General features: G+C 53.4%; 2 protein-coding genes across 2 annotated transcripts in view; both read left to right on the forward strand.

Moving 5' to 3' along the window:
• PRELP (proline and arginine rich end leucine rich repeat protein) overlaps positions 1-22,582 on the forward strand; it is a 72,551-nt gene that overhangs the window by 2,898 nt on the left and 47,071 nt on the right. The window lies entirely within an intron of this gene.
• On the forward strand, positions 10,209-14,714 carry BTG2 (BTG anti-proliferation factor 2). The gene is made up of 2 exons (XM_071768179.1): positions 10,209-10,504; positions 11,414-14,714. The coding sequence occupies exons 1-2, from the start codon at positions 10,342-10,344 to the stop codon at positions 11,752-11,754; spliced, it is 504 nt and encodes a 167-aa protein (XP_071624280.1). The 5' UTR covers positions 10,209-10,341; the 3' UTR covers positions 11,755-14,714.

Below are 22,582 nucleotides of genomic sequence, written 5' to 3' on the forward strand. Positions count from 1 at the left end.
GGGAAAAAGCCATTTCTGGCAGACAAATGTGTACAATTGCCAAGGCAAGGCCCTCCTGGGCTCTGGAGCAGACAGGGGGAAGGGTGTGTGAGTTATTCTTAGCTGCTTTGTATGGTAAAGAGGGTTTTCAGTTGCCCAGGCTCTGCAAAAGCTGCTTCACTCAGGAGCACTCTTGAGATCCAGGGAGTGGAAGGCAGGAATTTGAGACCCTTTTAAGGTCTGTTTACTCTTCCAGCCTCCACAGATTTCAGGGGCATGTATATGAGGCCAGTCTGAAATGGTTATCACGGTGAGAGCTGCAGGCACAGGAGGGAGTGGGGATCCCTGGAGCCCTCTCAGCCAGGACTAATGGGGCACATGGGAATGTCTGACTGCTCCACTGGGCCCTTTCCCAACCCAATCTTCATCAGCAGGGCTGAGAATGGCCCCTCTGGAGGAACCACAGGAAAACAGCCCTGGGCCTGGTGTTTTCATATGGCTTGTTGCTACCAGGGAACTGGAAGGGGATTTTCCCCTCCCTTCTCCTCTTGCAGGGTGTTTTCTGTGGGAGACCTTCACATCATTCATCCTCTTTCTAGCAGGGGGCTGCCTCACAGCTACGTTCCTGGCTCTTCCCACTCATTAGAAATCCACCTTTTCAGGTTCAGAAGTCTCCAGGTGCTTTGGGAATGGGAAGTGAGCTTCCACGCACCTCAGGAAACTGAGGCACACACTGGAGCTGCTTTTGCAAATCCAGGAGCAGCCCTGGTGTGCTCGTTCTGCTGCTTTTCAGGCCAGCAAGGAGGAACCCCTCGCTGAGCACCCCCAGCAGAGCTGGACATCAGGGATTTCAACCTGGCTTCACACCTTGAGGTGGGGTGGAATTAGCTTTTGGAGTCTGTGAACTTCCAACAGGCTGCAGTAGAGTGTAAAACCTTGATAGATGTCCACAGAATCCCAGGCTGGACACCACAGGAGCCTGGGAGCTGTGACACTGCCATAACCCCTCTAATGCTGAGGATTCCCCAAATGCTGATGATTCAAGGCACTGTTTGGGGCAGCTCTTTAACCAAGAATATTAACTTTCAAATCTTGGTTTAACAAACAAGATTTCACATCCAGACCTAACTCAGCTAAAATGTAGGCAGATTTGAGCTGGTTCTGACCCAGCAAACTGGGCTCATCTGGGCTGCCCATGGAGCTGCTGGGGATGCTGCCCACAAAAGGTGGATGACCTGGTGGTCAGGAATCTGAGCTCTGGGGGGACATCTCCATCCAGTTCCTGGCTCCATCACAAACAGTGTCCATGTGCTGGATTCCCAGTCATTGTTCTTGGCATCTCTTAGCCCCTGTGTTTGTTTTTCTGGTGCCTGCTCAAATTCCAGAGGTGCTGGGAGACCTCAGATGGCTTTGCTGACCTCCCTGTGGGAGACAGGGACATAGCTGGCTGGGGTGGGAGTGGGACCATCCCTGCCATTACTGGTGGGTGGGGTGGAGCAGGACTGGGGTACAACTGGGCTCCCAAAAGCATTAATTAGAGTGTGAGCTGGTGATGAGCATGAGGAGGACAATCACTCCAAGGAGTTCTGGGGAATGCTGATCAGCACGGGAGGACTGGGCCAGGCTGGTTGGTCTCCCAGAGTCACCCATGGGGTGACCAGGGGGACCAGGTCTTTGACCATCACATCCCTGGCATACCTCAGAGATCTCATCCTGGAGTCTATTTCCAGGGTATTGAAGTTCTGGTCAGCTGAAGCAGGTTTAAATGGGTCTGTTTCATTCCTGATGTAGCTTCTACGTGAAGCTCCTGGGTATTCGTGAAGAGAGACCAAAGTCCTGAGCAGGAATTGTGCAATAGATGAAGGCTTTGGACAAGCACCAAAGGGCTGACCTGAAAATGACTCAGGAAACCAGCCCCCCACCTCCTCTCCTCAAATGTACACAGATCAAATCATGACTCCCTCAATTCCTCTAAATGTGAGGGACAAAAAAAAAACCCCAGAGACTCTGCTAAAGCTGTGGTTGTCACTGAAATGCAGAAATGTGAACAGGGAGCTTATGTGCTGCTTCTGTGAGTGAAAGCCTGAAATTTGGGATCCAAACCCAGGTGAACTCTGTGTGCAATCCAAAGCCGTGCCTAAACCCAGATTTTGGAGTAAATGACCCTTACTTTAATAACTCAACCACCTCCCTCCTTGGTTGCACACACCCTGGTGGTGCAGGGTGAGTCCTGAAGCCTGGGATCTCTTGGGCTGGAGCCTCCACTGACTTTCTAGAACAACAAAACTCCCCACAGGGCTTCTGCAACAGGCAGAACGTAGCAAACCACATCTGCTTCCTCTGCTGGGACCTGCCAGGCAGCAGCAGGCAGATGTGTGAATGCCCAGACTGAGTCTGTCTTTGCTCTGATGCTCAGCTGGCCTTTGATGTGAGCTCCAGAGGGGCTGCCTAATGGGCACAGGAGAAATTGCTGATAGGGAAGAGGTTTGCAAAACACTGGAGGGTGGATGTGAGGGGGACACTCCCCACACTTGCCTCCCCCTGCCCACCTGCAGCATCCCACCAAAAACCAAGCAGCCAGCTTTGCCAGAGAGAGCAAGGAATCCTTGGGAACAGCCTAGAGCAGTCCTGCAGAGTCCACCTGCTCCCCAGGAGGTATCACTCCAAGCAAGGATCAGCCTGCTTCTTGGGAAAGGGCACCACCCAGATCTAAGCTCTCATGGGGTGTTGTCCTCCTTTATCTGGGCCTTCTTTGTGCACTAATTGATGTTTGCAGGGGTTGGGAGGTTTGCTGGGCTCTGGGAAGCAGTGGCTTCTTGCATAGCTGTGGGTGTAGCCTGAGAAGAACCCCAAGGACCTTCTCCCAGTGTCCCTTCTCTCCCATGCTGGAGCCTGGACCCTCTGCACGTTGCAGCCCTCTCTGGCTGTAAGACAAAAATCCCCCCGTGGATTTGCAGGTCGGGCACAGGGAGGGAGGGAGAGGGATGGATGGGGCAGAGCTTGGTCAGCATAGCAGCTGGAGATTATGCCTGAGATAATCCATGCTGTGGAGTTGAGCTAGGGACCAAGAAAAGCAGGGAGGCCGGATCCATATGGCCAGATCCACGGGATGGTAATGAGATTCTGGAGTTAGGCTCAACCAGGTCAGCTTGCCATAAACTGGGCTGACCGTGGTGTAACAGTGCTGGGCCAAAATCTGGAAGTCTTAGAGCTACTTGGCTTCTCTTTTGCTAAGCAGCACCTGCTGCCCTGAGCCTTTGAAGCCTGGATGGGACTGGGAGAAACCACAAGACTTCCCAGCAATCCCATTTTCTGTCTGACACTCTGTGTCCTCTAAGAACCTCAAGAGAAGGATGCTGGGCTGGCAGCTCAAGTCTCTGGTACTGCTTTAATCTCTACCCATCTCCTGCTCTTCTCCTCTAAAGTGTGGGTAAATCTGCTCTTCTCAAGCTGTCAAAAAAACACATTCAAGCCCAGCAGAGATCCCCACTCTTTGCTGAGATGTCAGGCAGCCCTGAACAGGGTCAGCAAATTCACTTACCAGCTGCCACAGCAACGGTGCCTTTGCTGCTCTTGCCCTTATTTTTTTTTGCCCAGGATTTGGGTTGCTATGGTGCTGCAGCACAGGTTACCCTGCATCCATGTTTTGGAAGCAATTAATGCAGATTTTAGTAATGTTCTGCTTTGGCAGATTGTCACAGCATTGCTGCCTGGCTGAGCTGGAGTTTGGCACATAAGTCACATTCTCACCACCTAAAAAAAACCCTCTCGTGTGGTTTCAGACAGAGGGTTGGGTTGTTCTTTTTTTTTTTTTTTAACTTCCCATTTCTAAGAAAAGAAAAATCCCTTTTTTGTAGCACGGCTGCATGTCAGGGTAGTGTGAAATCCCTATAATAACCCCCCCAGCCTCCCTTAGAAGGAAAGGTGTGAGATGGACCCCAGGAGGGAGGTAGGGGGAGGGATGCTGGCCCCTTCCCCTGCCCAGCTGCAGCTCATGGGAAGGGTCCTGGAGCTTTTCCCTGCTTGGGGGCTTGGAACAAGACACAGCATCTCCAGGGCTCAGTTTCCTGCTCTCCTGGTTGTGTCTCCCACTTTTTAGCCCAGGACTCCTGGGCTCACGTGGTTGTTTGGGGGTGTCTGTGTGGTGCTGAGGAGGGTTTGGTTCTGGGGTTCCTGGGTTATTGATGGGTTTGCCACCAGAGTTAGTGGTGGGTTTACCTGTTGCCAGCTGTGGGGAGGGAAATCCTGTTTCCAATATTTCTTCTGGGACTTTCTAGAGGGGAAAAAAAGAGCAGAGCAGGGTAAGCAGACACACCCCAGGGTGATAAGAGGGAATTACCAAGGGGCAATTTGGGCACATCTGTGTCTCACATGTGCTGTTTACCTTGTGCTGGGGGAAGATTTCATCTCCAAGGGCTGGTGAAGAGGTGGAGCAGGACAAGGGGCTGTCCAGGGGCACATCTCACTGCAGTGCCTTGCTCCCAGAGTCCCTGCTGCTCCTTGCTCCATTTCTGAGATAGAGAGAGGGCTCTGGACCCTTTATCTCATAAACTAACAAGCCTGTTCCAGGCTTTACAGCTGACAACTTTCTCTGGACCCAACTGTGCAAACACCTCCCTCCCCACACTGCTCTGGGTGAGCTGGACACTTTTCTATTGTCCCCTTTCTACCCCCTGAAGCTTTGTTCAGCAGGAACAGAGGTAGGTGGAGGCAGTTGCATCCTGCAGAGAGGATGTGGAAAAAAACAATAACCAAATGCCAAGAACAGGAAACCATCACCAAAATCAGCGTGAGGTCACCTACACACCTTCCCCCAACGAGACAGCTCCAGGAGGAGCTACACTCAGAGGCTTTGTCTCCAGCTGGTAATGCTGAGCTTGGAACAAATATCTTCTTACAGAGGATGCTGCTCAACAGGGGTTCAGTGGGCAGGTACCAGGGCAAGGAGAAAGCCCCAAAGTGAGCTGAAGGCAGCTGGAACCAGGGAGTGCTCAGCACCGTTGGAAATCTAGGTCCAAAGTCCTAAGTAGCTGGACAAAAAACCAGTTCTGTCTTCTTGTGACACAGCAGTGTTTGCTTCCTAAAATACTTGTGAACAGATGTGACATTCACAGGGCGTCAGATAGATTGTTTTCCACATGGGAACATGACATGCAGTGAGGAAAGTGGATCAGAGGGAAGTTGTTCAGGGAAAGATGGCTCCAAGGAACAGGGCTTCGGATTCAGGAGCTGCTCAAAGGCTTTTGGGGAAAGCATCCACCTCTCAGTCCACGAACAAATCTGTTCCAAGCAGAGAGGAATATTTAAACTTTCCTGATACTCTACAAATGCAACTGCAGACATGCCCAGAATAAGTCCTGACATGTCCTGTCCCCAAATCCCAAGGCTCTGGGAGCTGCCGTGGGGACTCAGGTTACAGGCGACAAAGTCCAAACAAAGGACCAAGCTGACAAAAGACACCGAGGCACCAAAATAGGTGCCCAAAACCCAGCCCCATGGAGTCATGCAGGATGATAAACTTCTGGGGGCTCGGTTATGGGCTTGTCCTGTGGTCTGGACTGCTGGGAGCTGATAGTTGCTGGGAAAGCTGGGCTGATCTGGCAGCTAAGAGGTTAAAAGGGCTTTGTTTGCAGTCTGTGTCCTCCCCCCCCAGTTGCATTTCACACGGTTCAGTCACAGTCTTATTTCCCAACTCTGTTTTGAAAGGACTTATTAGTTCTAAGTGTAGGCTGGGCTTAAGACTCTTGCTTTATTGTTTACCCTGCCTGCTAGGCCTGTTTCTGGGGTCAGACCCAGGTTACCAATTACGGCTGTCATTAAACACACTAGCCCGGCTTACCCCTGGGTTTTTTTCCCCACTAAATTCCCAGTAATTGTGTTTAACTGGTGTTAGCAACCAGCTGGCTGCTGGCACTGCCATCACCATTGTCTGTGCCCTCTCTGGCAGAGCCATTCCATGAGATCTGAGCCACCCCAATACATCTGTTGGTTTTACAGCTCAGAACTGTTCACAGGGACTTCTTTTAAATAATTTTTTTTTTGCCTTTATGTAAAGAAAGCCAGCTCTTGGCTCCCCAAATCTACATGGATAACCTTAAAATCCTGCTCAAATGCCAGGGTGATGGAGAGGGACCCACTCTGGAGAAGTGGCAGGTAGTTTAGGAAGCTGTGGGACACGTCTGATGGGAAGGATTTGAATGTTAATTCTCTGTAACTCTTTTACTGCTGATAACAGGGGGTGCAGATTCACACTGTGGCTGTTTGACTGGCAGCTGACTCTAATGGTATTTGAGGACAGCTTGAAGTTGGTTTTTGTGTCTCATGCCTTCTGAACTTCAGCCCAGCAGCCTAAAAAAGGTTTCGTCACCCCCAAAACCAATATCAAGTCAAAGTGTAGCGTGGGAACAGCCTTGTAGGTGTACATAAAACACTCTGAGCTGCTGACTCTAGAAAAGCAGAAGTCCCTGTGAGCAGTTTGGTCTGTCCATGCTGAGTTTTAACCCTTGATTGAAAGCCAAATGTTCCCCTTGTACTGTAAAATTTCCAGCTTAACTGGTTTGGAACCTCATTTGGATGAAGAAGGCCAGAGCGTTTGAAAGCCTATCTGAACTTTTAATTCCTGTCAAACCAGTTACAAATCTAGTCTGGCCAATTGCTATGGAGAGGTTTATTGTTTTTTTGGTGCTTTTTTTTTTAATTGAAATCTAAACGCTCTCAGCCATTTCCAGCTAAACACAGGGCGGAAACCCATCTAGCCAGAACAGCATTAAAACCAGCTCTAACTCCTCTTTTCTACATGAATTTTATTTTCTAATTGCGTGTTTACTCTGTAACTCCTCCAAGCAATTTGAAAGCGTGCACTGAGCCTTATGCCCTGCCTTTAAGACCACAGTCTTCTTGTAACAGGGCCAGAAATTATGGGCACGTAACCCTCTTAGAGGTCCTTGAGCTCCACAGGAAATCTCTTACTGGAAGAGCTTAAGGAAGACAATCTGATTTCAGAGCCCAGCACCCGTGTCAGGCCAGATGAACACACACAAGACCGAGGCCCTAAGCTGTGCAGAGGGAGCCTTTTAAAATCAGGATGATTAAGAAGAAATGGAGGAGGAGAATCTGGAGAATGGTGCCACCACTTACTGCAGCCACTCGAGGAGCAGGGGGGACCAGGGGAACCTGCTCGCCAAGGTTAAATCATCAGGAGCCACTTAACCAGCACTGTTAGCCTTAATGGCAAATAAACCTGCACTTGCTATTAGTGCTATTTTTGGCAGGCTGGACAACAGAAGACCTCTTGCTACAATTATTGTCCAGTGACTCAGGACTGGATTGTACCATCCAAGTGCTTTTTAACATCATCCTTTTGGATGAGGGAACCTTCCTCCCCGCTTTCAGCTTCCCCTGCGAGCCCAGCTCAGGCTTCCTCTGCTTGCCTACGGTGGAAAAGCTCCAGGTTTGGTTTGGTTTGGGCTGTTGCTGAGACACATCTGTGTGTACAAAGGTGTCTCCTGCCAGGAGGGGGTTGTTTGCTTTGTCATTTGCTGCTGCTGCTGACTGTACCCACGCGTGGTGACAGCACCGCCGCGTTTGAAGTCCCGGAGCTGCATGGATGGGTTGGTACCAGGTGTTTATCCAGCCTCTTCCAGGGGCCTCTGGCTGTTCCTACAGTATAAATACACCTCCCCTCCTCCCCTGCATTGTGCTGGCCTCTGGGTTTCACATGCACCCATTTGCTCTTTCATGTGTGCTGCTGACTTAAACAAAAAACGAACCAACCAAGACACAAAACCAAAAAAAAAAAAAAAAAAAAAACCCAAAAAAACACCAAACCAAAAACCCCAAACTAAAAACCTCCTTAGACTTTAATCCTTGGGTTTATTTCAAAGCTTACAAAGGCAAATCTGGTTTATAGGAAGAGATTTGCTTGATTCCTTGTGCTCTGCAGATGAATGGAGTGGCAGATGGAGTGGGTAGGACTCGGGGACCCCTTGGCTCTATCATCTTCCTAGCTTGACCCTACTTCTGTGCCTGCTGCCTAAAAAGCTTCCTTTTAAGCTCTGCAGGACACAAAATGGGGTCAGCACAACCTCTGCTTGGGCAGTAGCTGTTATACCCACCTCTTCTACCATTTCAAAAGCTATTTTCTTACTCTTTGCTCTGGCTTGTTGCTTGCCCATTGCTCCATAACCATCAGAAGCCGTGCAATCCCCTGCATCCCATGTGGACGTAGGAATGACAGAGGCATGAATAAAACAAGCTGCAGACTCTGGGAGCAAAAGGCCTCAAAAAAAAAAAAAAATCCTATTACACCCTTGAGTCACGGGGAAATAATTGCAGTTTTGAGCCCTGCTGTATAAGGAGATGCTGGAAAGCCTCCCCTCAACCTGCTGGGTGAAACCCTCTCTTTTGAGGGGGGGGCAGGCAGAGCAGTGCCCTGGTTCCCCTTTCCCAAATGGGACAGGACCCCGAGTGGTTTGGGAAGAGCCCTGGTGAGGTGGAGCTGTGCTGGCAGGATGGAAGCTGCTGGGTGCAGCCTCTTTCTTATCAGGGAGTGGTGTGGCCACAGCTCTGTGCCAGCCCAGGGAGCAGCACTGTGGGAACTGGGGGTGACTCAGCCTCTCTGGGGCTGCTCCTCAGGCAGAGGCAAACCCAGATGAGCTCATTCCCTCACCTTGGTTTTCTCCAGCTGCACCCATTGCTTGTGGAAGATGCCAAATGAGGCCCCGGCCATAGGAGGAGAACGTGTTGGTTTTTTTGTTTTGGTTTGGGTTTTTTTTGTTGGGTTGTTGGTTTTGGGGTTTTTTTCTTCTTTTTTTTTTTTTTTTTTTTTTTTTTTTTTTTTTTTTTTTTTTTTCCAGGGGATCACATCAGAGCTGTGGCTTCAGATCCTCCCCTGGTGCAAGCCAAGAGAGGCATCTGGGGCCATGAGACAATGGCTGGAAACAATCCCTGTTCTCCACCAAGGAATATTCATTCAGAAATCCCGTCCCGTTTCGATGGGATTCAACTCCCATGGTTGATCAAAGCAAAGGCAAAAAAAAAAGAGCTTGGCCTCCTACTGTTGCTTTAGCTTGGGGCCAGTTTCAGCAGAAGCTGGGCGAGTGCCTTTATCCTGGGCAGCTGGGCCAGCTGGTGCAGCTCCCTGGTTTGCAGTGGCTTCAAGGTGCTGCTGACACCTCAGGAAGCATCAGAGCCCAGCGCTGCTTGCACCGGTTCTGCTCTCCCCTCCTGCTGGGCTGGACGGAGCCAACCCAAGGCTCCTGGTTCTGCTCCATGCTTGCCTTGGCTTGCTCTGCCTGCTCCCTGATCAAACACATCCCCTGCACTGCAGCCACCTCCTCCTGCATCCCATATTTCTCCAGCCTGGCTTTGGGATGAGGGAAGCACCAGGTCCTGGGGTGTCTGCTCCTCACCTCAAAGGCTCCTTCAGGCAGGGAGATGAAAGGGGTTACAGGCAGGTGCCCCCTGCCTGGGATGGTGCAGGGGATGGAATGTTCTCCCTATATTATTCAAGGATCTCTGGGAAGGATTTGGCCTTGCCCAGGGAACAAGGATCTGTGAATCACAGAACCACACGGAATCACAGAATGTTTAGGTTGGAAGAAGCCTCCAAGATCATCCTGTCCAACCTTTGATTAACACCACAGTCAACTCCTAATGTGTCTCAGGGAAGGAAATTTGGGGACAGAAACCTGGTGGGGAAAGGAAACCCCCTGCACAGGGACCAGGGACCCGGGAGCAGCTGGGGTGGGACAACACGGGCTGCCCGGGCGTGACAAAGGACTCTGGAGCCGATCCAGGATCCCAGGGGGGTTCGAATCGCTCAGGACAGCCCGGGCAGCCCCCATCCCACGACAGCCACCACCGCGTGAGGGTCACTTGGAGCACCCACAGCTGCCCGGGACCCCGGGACCCTGAAACCCCTCCCGGGACCCCAAAACCCCTCCCGGGACCCCAAAACCCCTCCCGGGACCTCGGAGCCTCTGGAGCAGGGGGTGAGGAGAGCTGGGGAGGTGGCTGAGCCCTGACCACCCCTCACCCCCTCGCTTCCTCCTCCTCTCCGATCAGCCCCAGAAATAGCCCTCCCGTCACTCCTATTGTCATCGCGGCAGTGACGTCACTCCTTCCACTGAGCTGAGGTCATACGTCATTAGCATACAGAGCCGCTCAGCCAATGGCAGCCGCGCTCCCCACGCCGCCTCCCCGCGCTCCCCTATTTAGGGGAGGGGCCGCGGGGCCGGGGGCTCAGACTGAGCCCGAGCGATCGCGGAGCGGCGGCTCCTCCACCACCTTCTCCTCCTCTTCTTCCTCCGCTGCTGCTTCCTCCTCCTCTATCGCGATTTCTCTCTCTCTCCCCGCCCCGCCATGAGCCACCGGCACAGCTCTCGCCGCGGTGCTCCCCGGCCCGAGATGCTCCCCGAGATCGCGGCCGCCGTGGGCTTCGTGTCCAACCTCCTGCGGACGCGGGGCTGTGTCAGCGAGCAGCAGCTCCAGATCTTCAGCGGAGCCCTGCGGGAGGCCCTGGCAGGTGAGCTGCGGGCAGGGGAAGCCTTGGGGAGAAGGAAAAGGTGCGGGGGGTGAAAAGCTCACTCGTGTCCGTCCTCTCCCCGCACACCGCCCCGGGACCGGGTGTCCCGTGTCCTTCCCCGGTGCCACCCGTGGACGTGGGGACTCAGCTGTGTCGTGTGAGGTTGGGCACCCAGCGGTGTCCTTCTCTGACACCCAGCTGTGTCGTCGGGGATGGCGGGCACCTATTTGTGGGTTTGCCTTTTGTTTGCTTTTTCAATCTGTGTCCCTCCCCGAGCACCTGCCGGGGTCCCTCTGGGGTCCCGGGCAAGCAGCTGCCTGAAAGTGAGCAGAGCCCTGGCTTTGTCTCTGAGGGGTTTGTGCTGTTTATCTCTTTGAAACCCTGGGGCTTGACGTGAATAATCCAAAGCTGCTTTGTGTCTCCTGGCAAGAAGTGGGATTTGCTGCACCCCTCCCTTTGTTTGGGGCTCAGCCCTGACTGGGTGGTTCAAGGCTCTCCTCCCTGACACAGCCGGGTGTTATCAGCCTGAAGAAGGGATGGTTTCTTTCCCTCTGTGCTGAGATAAGTGGTAGCAAGGTGCTTCTGAACTTAGAAAATGACTTGGATGTGGCTCCCTGTCTGTGGTGTTCCGGTGATACGGTATCTGCCCCGGACACCCCCGGGCTGAGAAGGTCCCGTTGCTTCACCCCTGGTACCATTGTCTGGGACCTGAAGAGCTGCACATCTCCGGCTCGGAGCAAGCAGCAGCTGAATAGTTGAGCTCTGGAGCCTCCATCAGACGGAGGCAGCCTGAGGAGGGCTCCGGTTCCTCCTGCGAGCTGTGGGATCCCCTCGGGACTCCACTGGGACACAGACCTCAAACCCGCTGCTCACCCACCCACCACTCTCCCCTTCTCGCTTCCCTTGCAGAGCACTACAAACATCACTGGTTTCCTGAGAAACCCTTCAAAGGCTCTGGCTACCGCTGCATCCGGATCAATCACAAAATGGACCCAATTATCAGCAAAGCAGCGAGCCAGATCGGACTCAGCCTGGCGCAGCTCTACCAGCTCCTGCCCAGCGAGCTCACGCTCTGGGTGGACCCCTACGAGGTCTCGTACCGCATCGGGGAGGACGGCTCCATCTGTGTCTTGTACGAAGCAACTGCAACCAAGGCTGCGAGCTCCTATGGGATGCTGACCTGCAAGAACCAGATGATGTTGGGTCGCACCAGTCCTTCCAAAAACTACATCATGACTGTCTCCAGCTAAATACTCCTCTTGTCCTTACACTGCCAAGACACGGGCTACTGTATACCTCACCCGAGGATCTATTTTTAAGATGAAGATCTATTTATATTTTTTTTAAAAAATCCAAGAAAATCCAAAATTAAAAGATTGGGCACCGCTTTGAGCAGAAGCGGTGTTCTCGGTGCCTTTTTTTTAAAGCTGTTGCAAGCTTATGAGTTTTTATTATGAAGCCAATATCTACCTAATTAGTGTTGGATGACAATTTTGGGCTGGCTTGCTCATTTGGGCAGCTTGGAATGGAGGAAGAGGGGGAAGAGCCACGCTGGGAAGTGTGGCTTGGTGGTGGGAGATGTGTCACCTTCACACCATCCTGGTACCCAACATTATTGCTCTACTGCCAAGTATTGCAGTCCTGTTGGAGAAGGGATGAAGGAGTCTTTACTCCACTAATTTTTTTCACTCCCCAGCTGCTCTAATCTCTGCACAGCCTGGAGACAGTGTTGGGAATTTTTCCACAGGGCTAGGTGATGCTTGGGACCCTGGGATCCCTCACCTTTGCTCTTGCACATCTCCTCGGGACGCACTTACTCCGTGTTGCAGCTCTGCTCTGCCCCACTCCTGGCACAAAAAGAGGGGAAGCGTGGCCTTTTCCAGTCCCTCCAACTCTCCTGCCTGCTGCTGGACTGACGGGGCCATGCAGGTATCAGTGTTCCGTGGAGCAAGGCAGAGATGCACTGGGGGCCAGGCTGTGCAGAGAAGATCCCTGAGGTGAGCTTTGCAGTGGTGGCACTGGAGTGGCCTTTGTGGCCCTGGTGCTGTCACCCACTGCAGGCTGCACACCGAGCTCCAGACCCTGAATCCAGCACTGAACTGCTGTGAATTACAAAACCTTTCTGCTCTGTGGGGCCAAGACATCAGCCCACAGCTGCTCTTGTGTGGCCTCTCCCTGCTCCAAGAGTGGAGTTTGGCCTCTTGCTTGTAAGAGTTGCCTAATCCCGTGCTGACAACTTGCAGTCTCACTTCTCCAGAAGAGCTGAAGCAACTTGCCTTGTGCCCTAGAGGTTGGTGTATGAGAACCCCCTTTGCCCTGTCTCTTAAAATCAGAAGTATTGGGAGTCTCTTCCCTCTCTATTTGGGATCCTCAGATGCTTTGGTGTCCTAACATTGCTTTTAGAGCCCCAGCACTTCTTGCCTCTCTTCCTGCCCTGGGTCACCAGCATCTGGCTGTCCCTGGGAGGTGTCTCCACTGTTACCTTGGTAAGGGGCCTGGTTTGGGGCTGATCTCTTGGTACATAACTTTTGCACAATTAATGCCTGGTCCTGTGCTTTGTCTGTGCAAGCAGAACTCCTCTTGGAGTCCCAGGGGTACTTCTTTTCAGGGAGACTTTGCCCAAGTGTTGAGGATTTGGCTCTTAAACTGCTCTGGGCTCCCTACAAATGGGGTGGGAAATGAAAGTGCTGCCCCCAGAACTTTGCCTGTTTGGAATGAGCCTTTACCAAGATGTTGTATGTCCCTTGCCTTTTTACTACCCAGCTGCTGTGCTCCTCCAGTGATCCTGGGAGAAAAAGCAGGACATTGACACAGTGCTTTGTAATGAAACTTCCCCAGGTTTGTCTCTCAGCACGATTTTTTTTTTTTTTTTTTTTTTTTTTTTAACCCTTCCTCTTTTCTGACCTGGCAGCTGTCTGGCGTAACCAGAGTTGTTCTTGCCCAACTTTTGATGAATCAAGTTCTCAGACATTTGTGCAATATATTTCCAAATCTTGGGCATGCTGGGAGAGGAAGGAAACTTCCCATCTGCCACAGTTTGTAGCTTGTTTCTTCAATACATTAAAAAAACAAAACAAAACAAAACCCAACAACATAAGTTCAGCACAGCTCCCCAGCTCTTACTACTAATATGGAAAAGTAACTTTGGAGTTCTGTAAGTTTCAAATCATGAATTCCAGAACTGGAAAACTCTCCTCAATTGACAGATCCTTTTTAAAATGTCAAGTGGTGAGTTGTTTGTCCTTGAGCAGTAATAGCAGTGGCTCAGAAGTTGCATCACTTCCCTCTGCATCACTTGAATTTCTCATGTCAGCAAAGCAGAAGCTGAAATGAAGCACTGGGGCTTTTCCCTTGGTGAACTTGTGCAATAGGTGACCTCACCAAGAGGGGAATACTTGAGAACTTCCAAAAAACAAATTCCCTTTTCAAGGAAAAGGGATCTTGGTGCTTTTTGGAGTCCTCACTTAACCTGCTTACGTGGAAAGCCCATGATGAGAGCTGCATCCAGGCTGAGCAATGTTTGCTTTGCTGGGCTCCTTGGCTGGATGTGGAGTTTCCTGAAGGCTGGTACTTCCTTGGGTTGTAATTTGTCAGGATCAAAGTAGTCTTAAGATTGACCTCCCCCTTTTTGCTCTGTTCCCTTCCTCTTATCAGGAAAGATTTTCAGGAACAACAGCCCACACCAAAGGAATACACTATAATTGTTCTTAATGCCCCCACTTCCAGAACCAGAATAGCCAAGTGTCATTCTTTTTGTCCCTGGTGTGGAGGAGTCTGATGTTAAAGGTGTCTGGGGTTTGGTTTGGTTTTTTGGTTTTTTTTTTTTTTATTTTTGTTTTTTTTTCCTTCAAAACCAACCCAAGTTGGGTATAATCCATTTCTCTCTTGTAGCTGGTTCCATGTAAAAGCTGTGAATTAGTGTGCTCTGTTGCCTTCTGCCTACAAGCCTGATCAGAGCTGAATGGTGTGGATTTTCAGACAGTGAATTTGAGGGGTTTCCAGTCTCTTTTTTTTTTTTTTTTTTAAACAAGCTGGACTGTTGAACGGGACCTGCTTTTTGTATTTGGTGAAAATGGTAGGAAGTTTGTAAGCTACACTTGGAGGGAGTGGATGGTTATTAATTGTATAGTAGTGTTTTTATATACAGACTGTACAGATCCTTTGACAAATGTATGCTTTTGTTACTTTAATAAAAATGTAGCAGTACAAATGAGCCTTGTTTTCTTGCTGGGAGCTTTTCTGTGCTTGCAAGGAGGGAGAGGGTTGGGATTGCAGCCTGAATCCCACGTGGCAAAGGCCGTGGGTTTGGTTAAAGTGTGGGTGACTGCTGATACCCAGCTCTGTCAAGGAGGAGGGTTAGAAAAAAAGCTGCTTAGTCAACGTGCTGACTCTGAGCCTGACCCTCTAAACCCAAGGAATTGATGCTGGGAATTGGTCTGATGATTCAAGGCAAGGTTGTGGGTGTCCTGCCCCCTCCTTCCCCATCCTGAGCTCTGGCTTGGGCAGCAGGGGATTTGTTCAGTGCAGGATTGTAGAAACCCTGTGTCCTGCCAGAGCACGGAGGTGTGAATGTAGTTATCTGCCAGCTCCCTCACCCAACCCTAGGAATGTCAGAAAGTCTTGGAAAGAAGTGATGGATGAGCTGAGCCAGGCACAGGGGTGGTTCCTGGGTAAGCTTCTCCACCTCTGCTGTTCTTCCAAGGGTGAGTGAGCCAGCAGAGGAGGAAGGGTTGGGAGACATCATGGGACTGAAATGTTCAGGTATGTGCAGAATCCTCTGGGCCTCATGATGAAGGCAGCTGGGGTTGATTCACTGGAGATCCTGTTTTGGCTGTGTCAAGAGGGTGGTGACAGCACCATGGAGCAGTGATCCCGGGATGGGGATGTCCAGCTCATGAGTTTTATCCCCATCTATGCCCATTTTCAAGCTCCCAGGATTTAAGGACCTCAGAAAATTCAGCTCGTGCTACTTTCAATCCCAAACTCTTTTTTTATGGAGTTCAGGAGGGCTTGAATTGAAACCTGCAACCTGTTCCCTGTGTCAGTGCCTTCCTAGAGAGGTGATGCCAAGGGAGGGGGACACAGGCTTGGTCCTACTCCTCTCCCTGGTGGGGGCAAAGCTGCTTCCTCCTTTCATCACAATATGCTGCCTCTGAGAGGAAAACAATTTGTGAGCTGATTTTGGTGCTTTGTCAAAGCCGCTCCTTTTTTTTTTTTTGAACTCATCCCTTCATTAGTTTCCATAAACACACCCAAATTGCTGCTGCTTGTGAAACAGGGTTGTCGGGAGGAATGGGTGTCCCATTCAGTTGTTGATTAGCTCAGGAGGAGTCATCCGTGTTCAAAGGCTTGGTGAAGTCAGATGATGGTGGCCTTCCTCCCTCCTTTGGCATGTCCAGACCAGTGTGGGCTGCCTGGGCCTGCATGCCTCGGTCTGTGGCCCATTTTTAGTCCATGCCATGGCCTGTGGCTGGGGCTTGGGCCAGCAGACAGAGCCAAGATCATCTAAAAGTTGTGTTGCTTACAGCCAAGATAAAAATACAGCTCTTACACCATGGAGTGCTCCGTGAGGAGTCAACCAACCCTCCCTGTGCTGCAACCAGATCCCCCCCATCAGCCTTTCACTGGGTGATTCATCTGCTATTTTTATTTTGCTTGTCATTTTTCTGCTGGTAGGATCACGGTACCTGCTGGATGAGCTGGGTGGATCTTTATTTGCCCTCCTCCAAGCCCTTTCTGTGCCTCGGGATGCTGAGCTGCAGCTCTCAGCACATCCCTGAGGACACCACAGGAGTGTGGGGCCACAACCAGAGCATGTCCTGGGGGCCCAGAAACCCCTGGCAGGCTTGAAGCAGCTCTGAAAAAGGCTGAAAGAAACTGAACCTCCACTCCCACGGCCACTGCCCACCTCTGGCCTCTCTTGGAATCTGGACTTGTTTTCTGCTGAGCCTTTGGCTGGGGTTCTGTTGGGCTTTTTGAATTCCAGCCGGGCAGGGATGTGCCTGATTCAAGGAACTGGGGTCAAACGCCCTTTGTAATCAGAGACTGGGGTGTTGCATTTGCCTTTGAGGTGTCCTTGGGAAGAACTCAGCTCTTTGCCTGCTTCCCAGAACCTGGCAGGAGAGAGGAGCTCAGCCAGCCCAGCAGAGCCCAGGACTTCAACCCAGAAAGTATCCCCAGGTACCCACCTAGAAATGTCATCCCCTACAAAAACCCTGCTGCGGGCAGGATGGGGATTCTGGCTCTCAGGAAGACCTTCTCCTCCCACCCCAGCAGTCTGGAAAGGTGTTTAATGCTTATTTGGAGTAAAAAGGCAGGTGAGCTTTGTCCTGTCCCCTGCAAGGCTCCCCAGCTCCGTGTGTGCTGCACTGGTTGCTCCTGGGTCCCTCCTTGCAGGACCTGGGGCAGTTCTGGGGAAATGCAGATTGTGCAAAGCCCAAATCAGCCACAAAGGATGTCCTGACCCAGCAGCAACAACCACCCCAGGACAGGGTCCCCCTGGGTCCATGAGGATGTTTTGGTTGACTCATGTCAAAACACGTTTGTTTTTTTGGTGTGTTTGTGTGCTCCCCTTTCCTGCCTTCCCTTTAGCAGAAGTTTGGGCGTTTCTCAGCTGTCAGTTATCAGAAAAGCAACATCTGCACTTAGGATGGGAAACTGCTTCTTGGGGTTATTTCCACCCTTCCCAAGGAAACCAGACCTCAGCTCCTACCGGCCCCATTATTACTGTCCCTGTCTCTGGGCACTTTTTACCCCTGCCCACCCTGGAGCTGAGCCCCTTTGAAACCAAGCAAATGGGAGAGCTCGCTCGGGAGGGAAGAAGGTGCTTGGGGACAGGGAGTGTGGCAGAGGAGGCTCTGGGCTCTGCCTCTTTTGCCTCTGCAGCTGGAGGAAGGGCAGAAGCGAAACCGGGCGCCGCTCAGCCTCCTCCCCACGCCAGCTCATTCGTGCAGGGCTCGGCCTCCTCCAGGTGCTTCCTGCCCTCCTCACTTGCCAGCAGCAGGGTGCTGGGAAGCCACGGGCTATTTCAGCCGAGCCCAAGGCCAATCAGGCAGCGCACTCCCCTGTATCTGGGGAGACGCAGCCGGCAGCAGCTCCCGGCCCTGGGAAAAGGGGGAGGCGTGGGCCCCGGGGCATCACCTCCAGTGCTCCTCAGCCCTTGGTGATCTTCCCAGGATCTGCTGGAGCTCTGCGAACTCTTCAAATCACGTGGCCCAGCAACGGGAAGATGGTTTGCAGGGTACGGAGGGGTTGGTGCTGTGCCAAGCCCGCGGTTCTTCGGGCTGCAGCCTCCCGGCAGGCTCCGGCATCGCCGCTGCTTGCACCGGTGAGCTCCAGCGCTGCCAGTTTGCACCAGCAAATGGTTGGTGGAAGTCCCCACGGCAGCTCTGTCTCCTGCTCTGAACCCACAGGGCTGATGCAAGCCTTTTCCCAAGCCCTCCGGGACTCCGGGCAGGAGCTGGGTCTGGGTGGGCGTGTGGGATCCTGTCGGTTTCTGTTGCTTGGCTTGGATGGCAAAGTGATTCCTGGCTGAGGACCACGCTCCCTGCCTGCCCTTCCTCCCCACAGACCTTCTTCTCACTCATCCAGCTTCTCAGACCTCCATTTGCATCTGGCCACAGCCAGACTTTGAGCCCTCTGTAGCTTATGACCCATCTTGGCTCAGCTCATCCATCCTGGAACATCCCAACAGCCCCACAGACCCCTGCAGCCCCCTGGAAGGAGGGCAAAGGAGAGGGCACTGCTCTGCTTTCCCAGTCCTCACTAAAAACTGAACCACCCGGTGAAAAAAAAAAAAACACAAAACCCAACAAACAAACAAAAACAACAAAGAAAAAAAAAAAAAAAAACCAACCCAAGCAAACAACAAACCCATCCTTCCTCCAAAAAGGTCACGGGCAGATGCCTCCACACACCCACTCAGCCCCCCTCACCCCCCCCATGGGGTGCAGTCTCGGTGCCTGGAACTCGCTGTGCTTGGAGGGGCTCCAGCAGCAGATGGGGCAGGCGGGGGTGTTGCTTAATGAGAACTCGGAATGAAAAAAAAATCCCCCCCTCAAAGCAGCACCGAGCCTGCGGCAGGCTCAGCCCCTGCCCCCTCCCTGCTCCCGGGCAGGAGCACCCGCAGGGTGGGTGCTGTGGGGGTCTCTGCTTTATCCAAAATTCCAGCGGGGAGGGAGAGGGGAAGGGGCTCCCCCGAGGGCAGGGGGGCTGATCCCACGGCCCCGGGATGAGTTTTCCCCCATCCAGATGAGCAGAATGGGACAAAGGCTGGGACAGCCCCCCCGGCCCTGCGGTGTCTCCCCAGCTGTGTCTGCTCCTGGGGTGTCACCGAGGGGCTCAGGGGTCCCGGGGAGCCCCCCGCCCCTCTTGCTGCTGGGGTGAGGAGCCGCAAGGCTGGGACAGATGGGCAGGGGGAGAGGGGGTGCTTTCAGCTGCTTTTGTTTTCCACCAGACATCCCGTGGGGAGAGCCATCCCCATCCCCATCCTGGCCCCATCCAGCTCCGACGCTCCCATTTATGACCTGTTTGGGGGATAAAAGGGGCTTGTTGGGCGGCAGCGAGCAACTGGTGGGCAGGGACAACTGTTGCCATCTGTCTGGTGGGGCGGTGGGGGGGCCAGGGCCAAGCCGGGGCCGGGGTTTTGTTTCTTCTTTCATGCACCACTAAACTTTGCACCTTTTGTTTCCCAGAGGAGAGCTGAGAGCCGGGGAGAAAAGACGCCTCGGAGCCGCACGGGTCAGGGCAGAGCTCGCTCGGCTCGCCGGGGGGTTTGCATACGATTCTTATTATCTATTATAATAGTAATTATTGTTATTTGTGGAGTCTGTCGGTGTTGGGTAACCCGGTGCAGAGCCCCCTCCATCCTCGCCCCGCCGTGCCGCACCCTGGGCAGAGTGAGGTGTCCCAACAGGTCCTGCCCTGCAGCAGACAGGAGCCACAGCCCCCGATTTTAGGGGGTTGCACCCTTTGGGGTGTCCTGGCAACCTTCAGGGGTGCTGTGTGCCCATCTCCCAGGGACACCGAGCCTCTGCCACTGAGGGATGCTGTGCCTCTGTCCCCAAGGGGCACCGTGTCCCCAGGGGATGCTGTGCCCCCAATCCCTGAGCAATCCCAGGCCCTGGCAGCGAGGAGAGGGCAGGGCACAGGGGATGGTGGGAGCTGCCAGAGGCTCCGTTTGCTGCCCCGGGGCGCTTTGTGTTTCCTCCAGGAGCGGTGTCTGCGCCTGGCACAGGAGCGCAGAGCCCCGGGCAGGTTCCAGCTGGGTGTGTGTGAGTCTCAGCAGCTGCCTGGGCTTTGTTCAGGGCTTTGAGCCTCTCCTCGCTTTGCTCTTCATCTGCTTTTCACTGAGCTGTGTCTCCGGGCCCAGCCTGGAGCTGGGAGCCGGGAGCCGGGAGCTGGGAGCTGGGAGCTGGAAGCTGGGAGCTGGGAGCCGGGAGCCGGGAGCTGGGAGCTGGGAGCTGGGAGCCGGGAGCTGGGAGCCGGGAGCCGGGAGCTGGGACCAGCCCTGCGTGTTTGGGGACAGCGTTTCCCAGCTCCGGGGAGAGCCAGAGGAGGGAGGAGGAGAAGGGCTCATGGGATGCTCTGCTCTGCCACAGCTCCACGGCAGTGGGGTGGCACTGACCACGAGTGTCTTGTGGGCCACATCCAAGCTTTCCCTGTGGCTATTACAGGGCAGTCCCTGCCAGCCTCACGTCCCAGCTGGTGGTAAGAAGGGAGAGGGATTTAAGGGTGATGCTGGGGTCTGCACCCCAGGGCCTGCTACCCAGTGTTGGGTCTGTGTTAGGGCATCACTCCCGGGGCTGGGACCTGCCCCATCCCCTCTGCAAGGGCCACTTGTCCCTGAGGATGTCCCTGTGCCTGGCACCCCACAGCCTGGGGACAGGGCAGCTCTTGGTGTCACTGCTGGGGGGATGCAACAACATCCGTGTGAATCCAGCCCTGTCCTTTGGGGAACGTGTTACTGGGAACAGGCTGGAGGGACTGGGAACAATATCCCTGAGTCCTGTGTGTCCCCAGCCTTCCCAGCTGCCAGACGAAGGGCGAGGCCCCTTTTCCCTCTGACAATGCCCTTTTACCAGGGAGTTTATTTCCATTATAGCACCGGATAAAACAGAGAAGGGGAAGGATGGACCTGGAGCAGAGCAGCTGCCCTTGCTGACTCTTTCCCTGCTTTGTTGTCAGTTAAAAAGCCTGGATGGGGGCCGAGCACCCCCTCTTAGTGCTGACCCAAAAACCTGCTGGGGCAGGAGGAGGGAGAGGAGTGATGCTGAGCCTCTCCCCTCCAAACCCAGCCCCCTCCGTGGCCGTGCCAGCCCCTGGGGAGGGGTCCAGGGCTGGGGTGTGGGGTCCACTCTGCCTTTTGGAGCAGAGACAAAGCCCGTCTTGATATTTATGGCACGTGCAGAGGGAGTGTGGGGTGTGTGGGGACAGATGGTGAGAGAAACAAAAGGGGAGGCAAGAATGGGAGCTGAACAGATTGGGAATTTCCTGCCTGTCCCTCTCCCCAAACTCTGCTGGGGGCACACAGGGAGTGGGACAGTCTTGCCCCAGTAGCCCCCCCGGAATCCCTTGGTGAGGTGGGTGACCCCCACAATTTGCTCTAGCCCCCAAACTCTTCATCCTTCCAGAGCCACCTGGAGAGACCCAAAATCCCAAGCACTAAACTCCCATCTCCATTTTACTCCTGATGTGGAGCTGGCAGGGCAGAACCTCCCAGTTCCTCCAGATCTCCACCTCCCCCTCTGTGAAATGGGACCCAAGTGGGAGATGAGGGGTCCTGGCAGCTTCTCCAGGCCCCTCCCGGCTTCTTTTCCCTCTGCCTCTGCAGTTTTCTTATCTCTCATCCCAGCTGCCATGGGCTGGATCCAAGCCCTTTATTAATAATCAACTTTTATTGCTGATCCCATCACCAGCAGCACTCCAGGAGTGGTGGGGGCAGCCGTGACCTGGCCACCCATCCTTTTGTCCTCTCAGCTCCTCCACTCTATAAAGGTTTTAGGTTCAGCCTGGGAAGAATTGAGCAAAAGGAAATGCCCAAGGACTTGACACGGGGTGACATTTCCCTGGGCTGGGATTCATCCCCAGCTCTGTAAATGCTCACACATCAAATCTGAAGCCTGGGGAGGGGGCTGTGCCTGGAGGTCACTTAAGTAGGGGGTGGCCCTGCAGGTTCCTCCAGTTTTGGGGTCAAACCTCACTGCTTGGGAGCAGAGGAAAACATCATGAGGGGTTGATCTGAAACAAACCCCGTGAGCTTCCTGGGGAAATGTCCTCCCACAGGGATGTTTGCAAACAGCCTGGGAAGTGTTTGAGGTGAGGAGTGCTGGAAAGGGGGGAAAAAAATGAGGAGGGGAAGAAAATCTGGGGGAAGAGGCTGGAAAAAAAAAGGAAAAAAAAAAGTAGAGGTGAAATTTTGGAGGTTTCAGGGGAGCTCTGGAGAAATCTTGCCTGTCCCCATGGGGAAGCCCTCAGGAGCTGCTGGGTTTTAGGGTCTGATGCAGGGACAGCCCCAGGGAGGGTGCTCAGGTCTGGTGCCTGTGACTGAAGCCCCTCTGCAGATGTGGGGTGATGGTGGGGGGTGCAGCAGAGACCCTGAGAGCAGCCCACAGCCCAAATACGACTCTGGGAAGGGGCTGCAGCTGCTGGTACCTCCTGTAGCAGCCCCACAAAGCCTTGTGCTCAGGGCACACCTCCAAGGGGTCTGAAGAGCTTTTTTTTTGGTTTGGTTTGGTTCGTTTGGGGTTTCCCCCTCCTTTGCACTTCTCTCTGGATCTGGACAAAGCCCCACACTACCCCCTCCTCCTCCTTCCCGGTGGGATAGAGGCTGCTGGGGCCTCCTGCACCTCCTCCCAGCAACAGGAGGAGGAAGAGGAAGGGGATGAGGAGGGGGGGCCGAGCTCCCCTCCCTGCCCTCCCTACCACAACAACAAGGCAGTGATTGGCTTACCCAGGACCAATGGGGTCTCCCCCTATTTTTGGGGGGAGGGGAGGCAGCAGGGCAGGGGGCTGCACTGACCCCCTGCCCCCTCACCTCCAGCGCTGCGGGATGCACAGCACCATTCCCCATCACCCCTG

Source organism: Heliangelus exortis, chromosome 25, assembly GCF_036169615.1.
Source record: "Heliangelus exortis chromosome 25, bHelExo1.hap1, whole genome shotgun sequence".
Lineage (NCBI taxonomy): Eukaryota > Metazoa > Chordata > Aves > Apodiformes > Trochilidae > Heliangelus > Heliangelus exortis.

What these genes read in the sequence shown, in the direction of transcription:
- BTG2 (XM_071768179.1), top strand. Translation starts at nt 10,342, where the DNA reads ATGAGCCACCGGCACAGCTCTCGCCGCGGTGCTCCCCGGCCCGAGATG. An exon ending in CCTGCGGGAGGCCCTGGCAG is followed by an intron (nt 10,505 to 11,413) that starts GTGAGCTGCGGG and finishes CTTCCCTTGCAG; the next exon opens with AGCACTACAAACATCACTGG.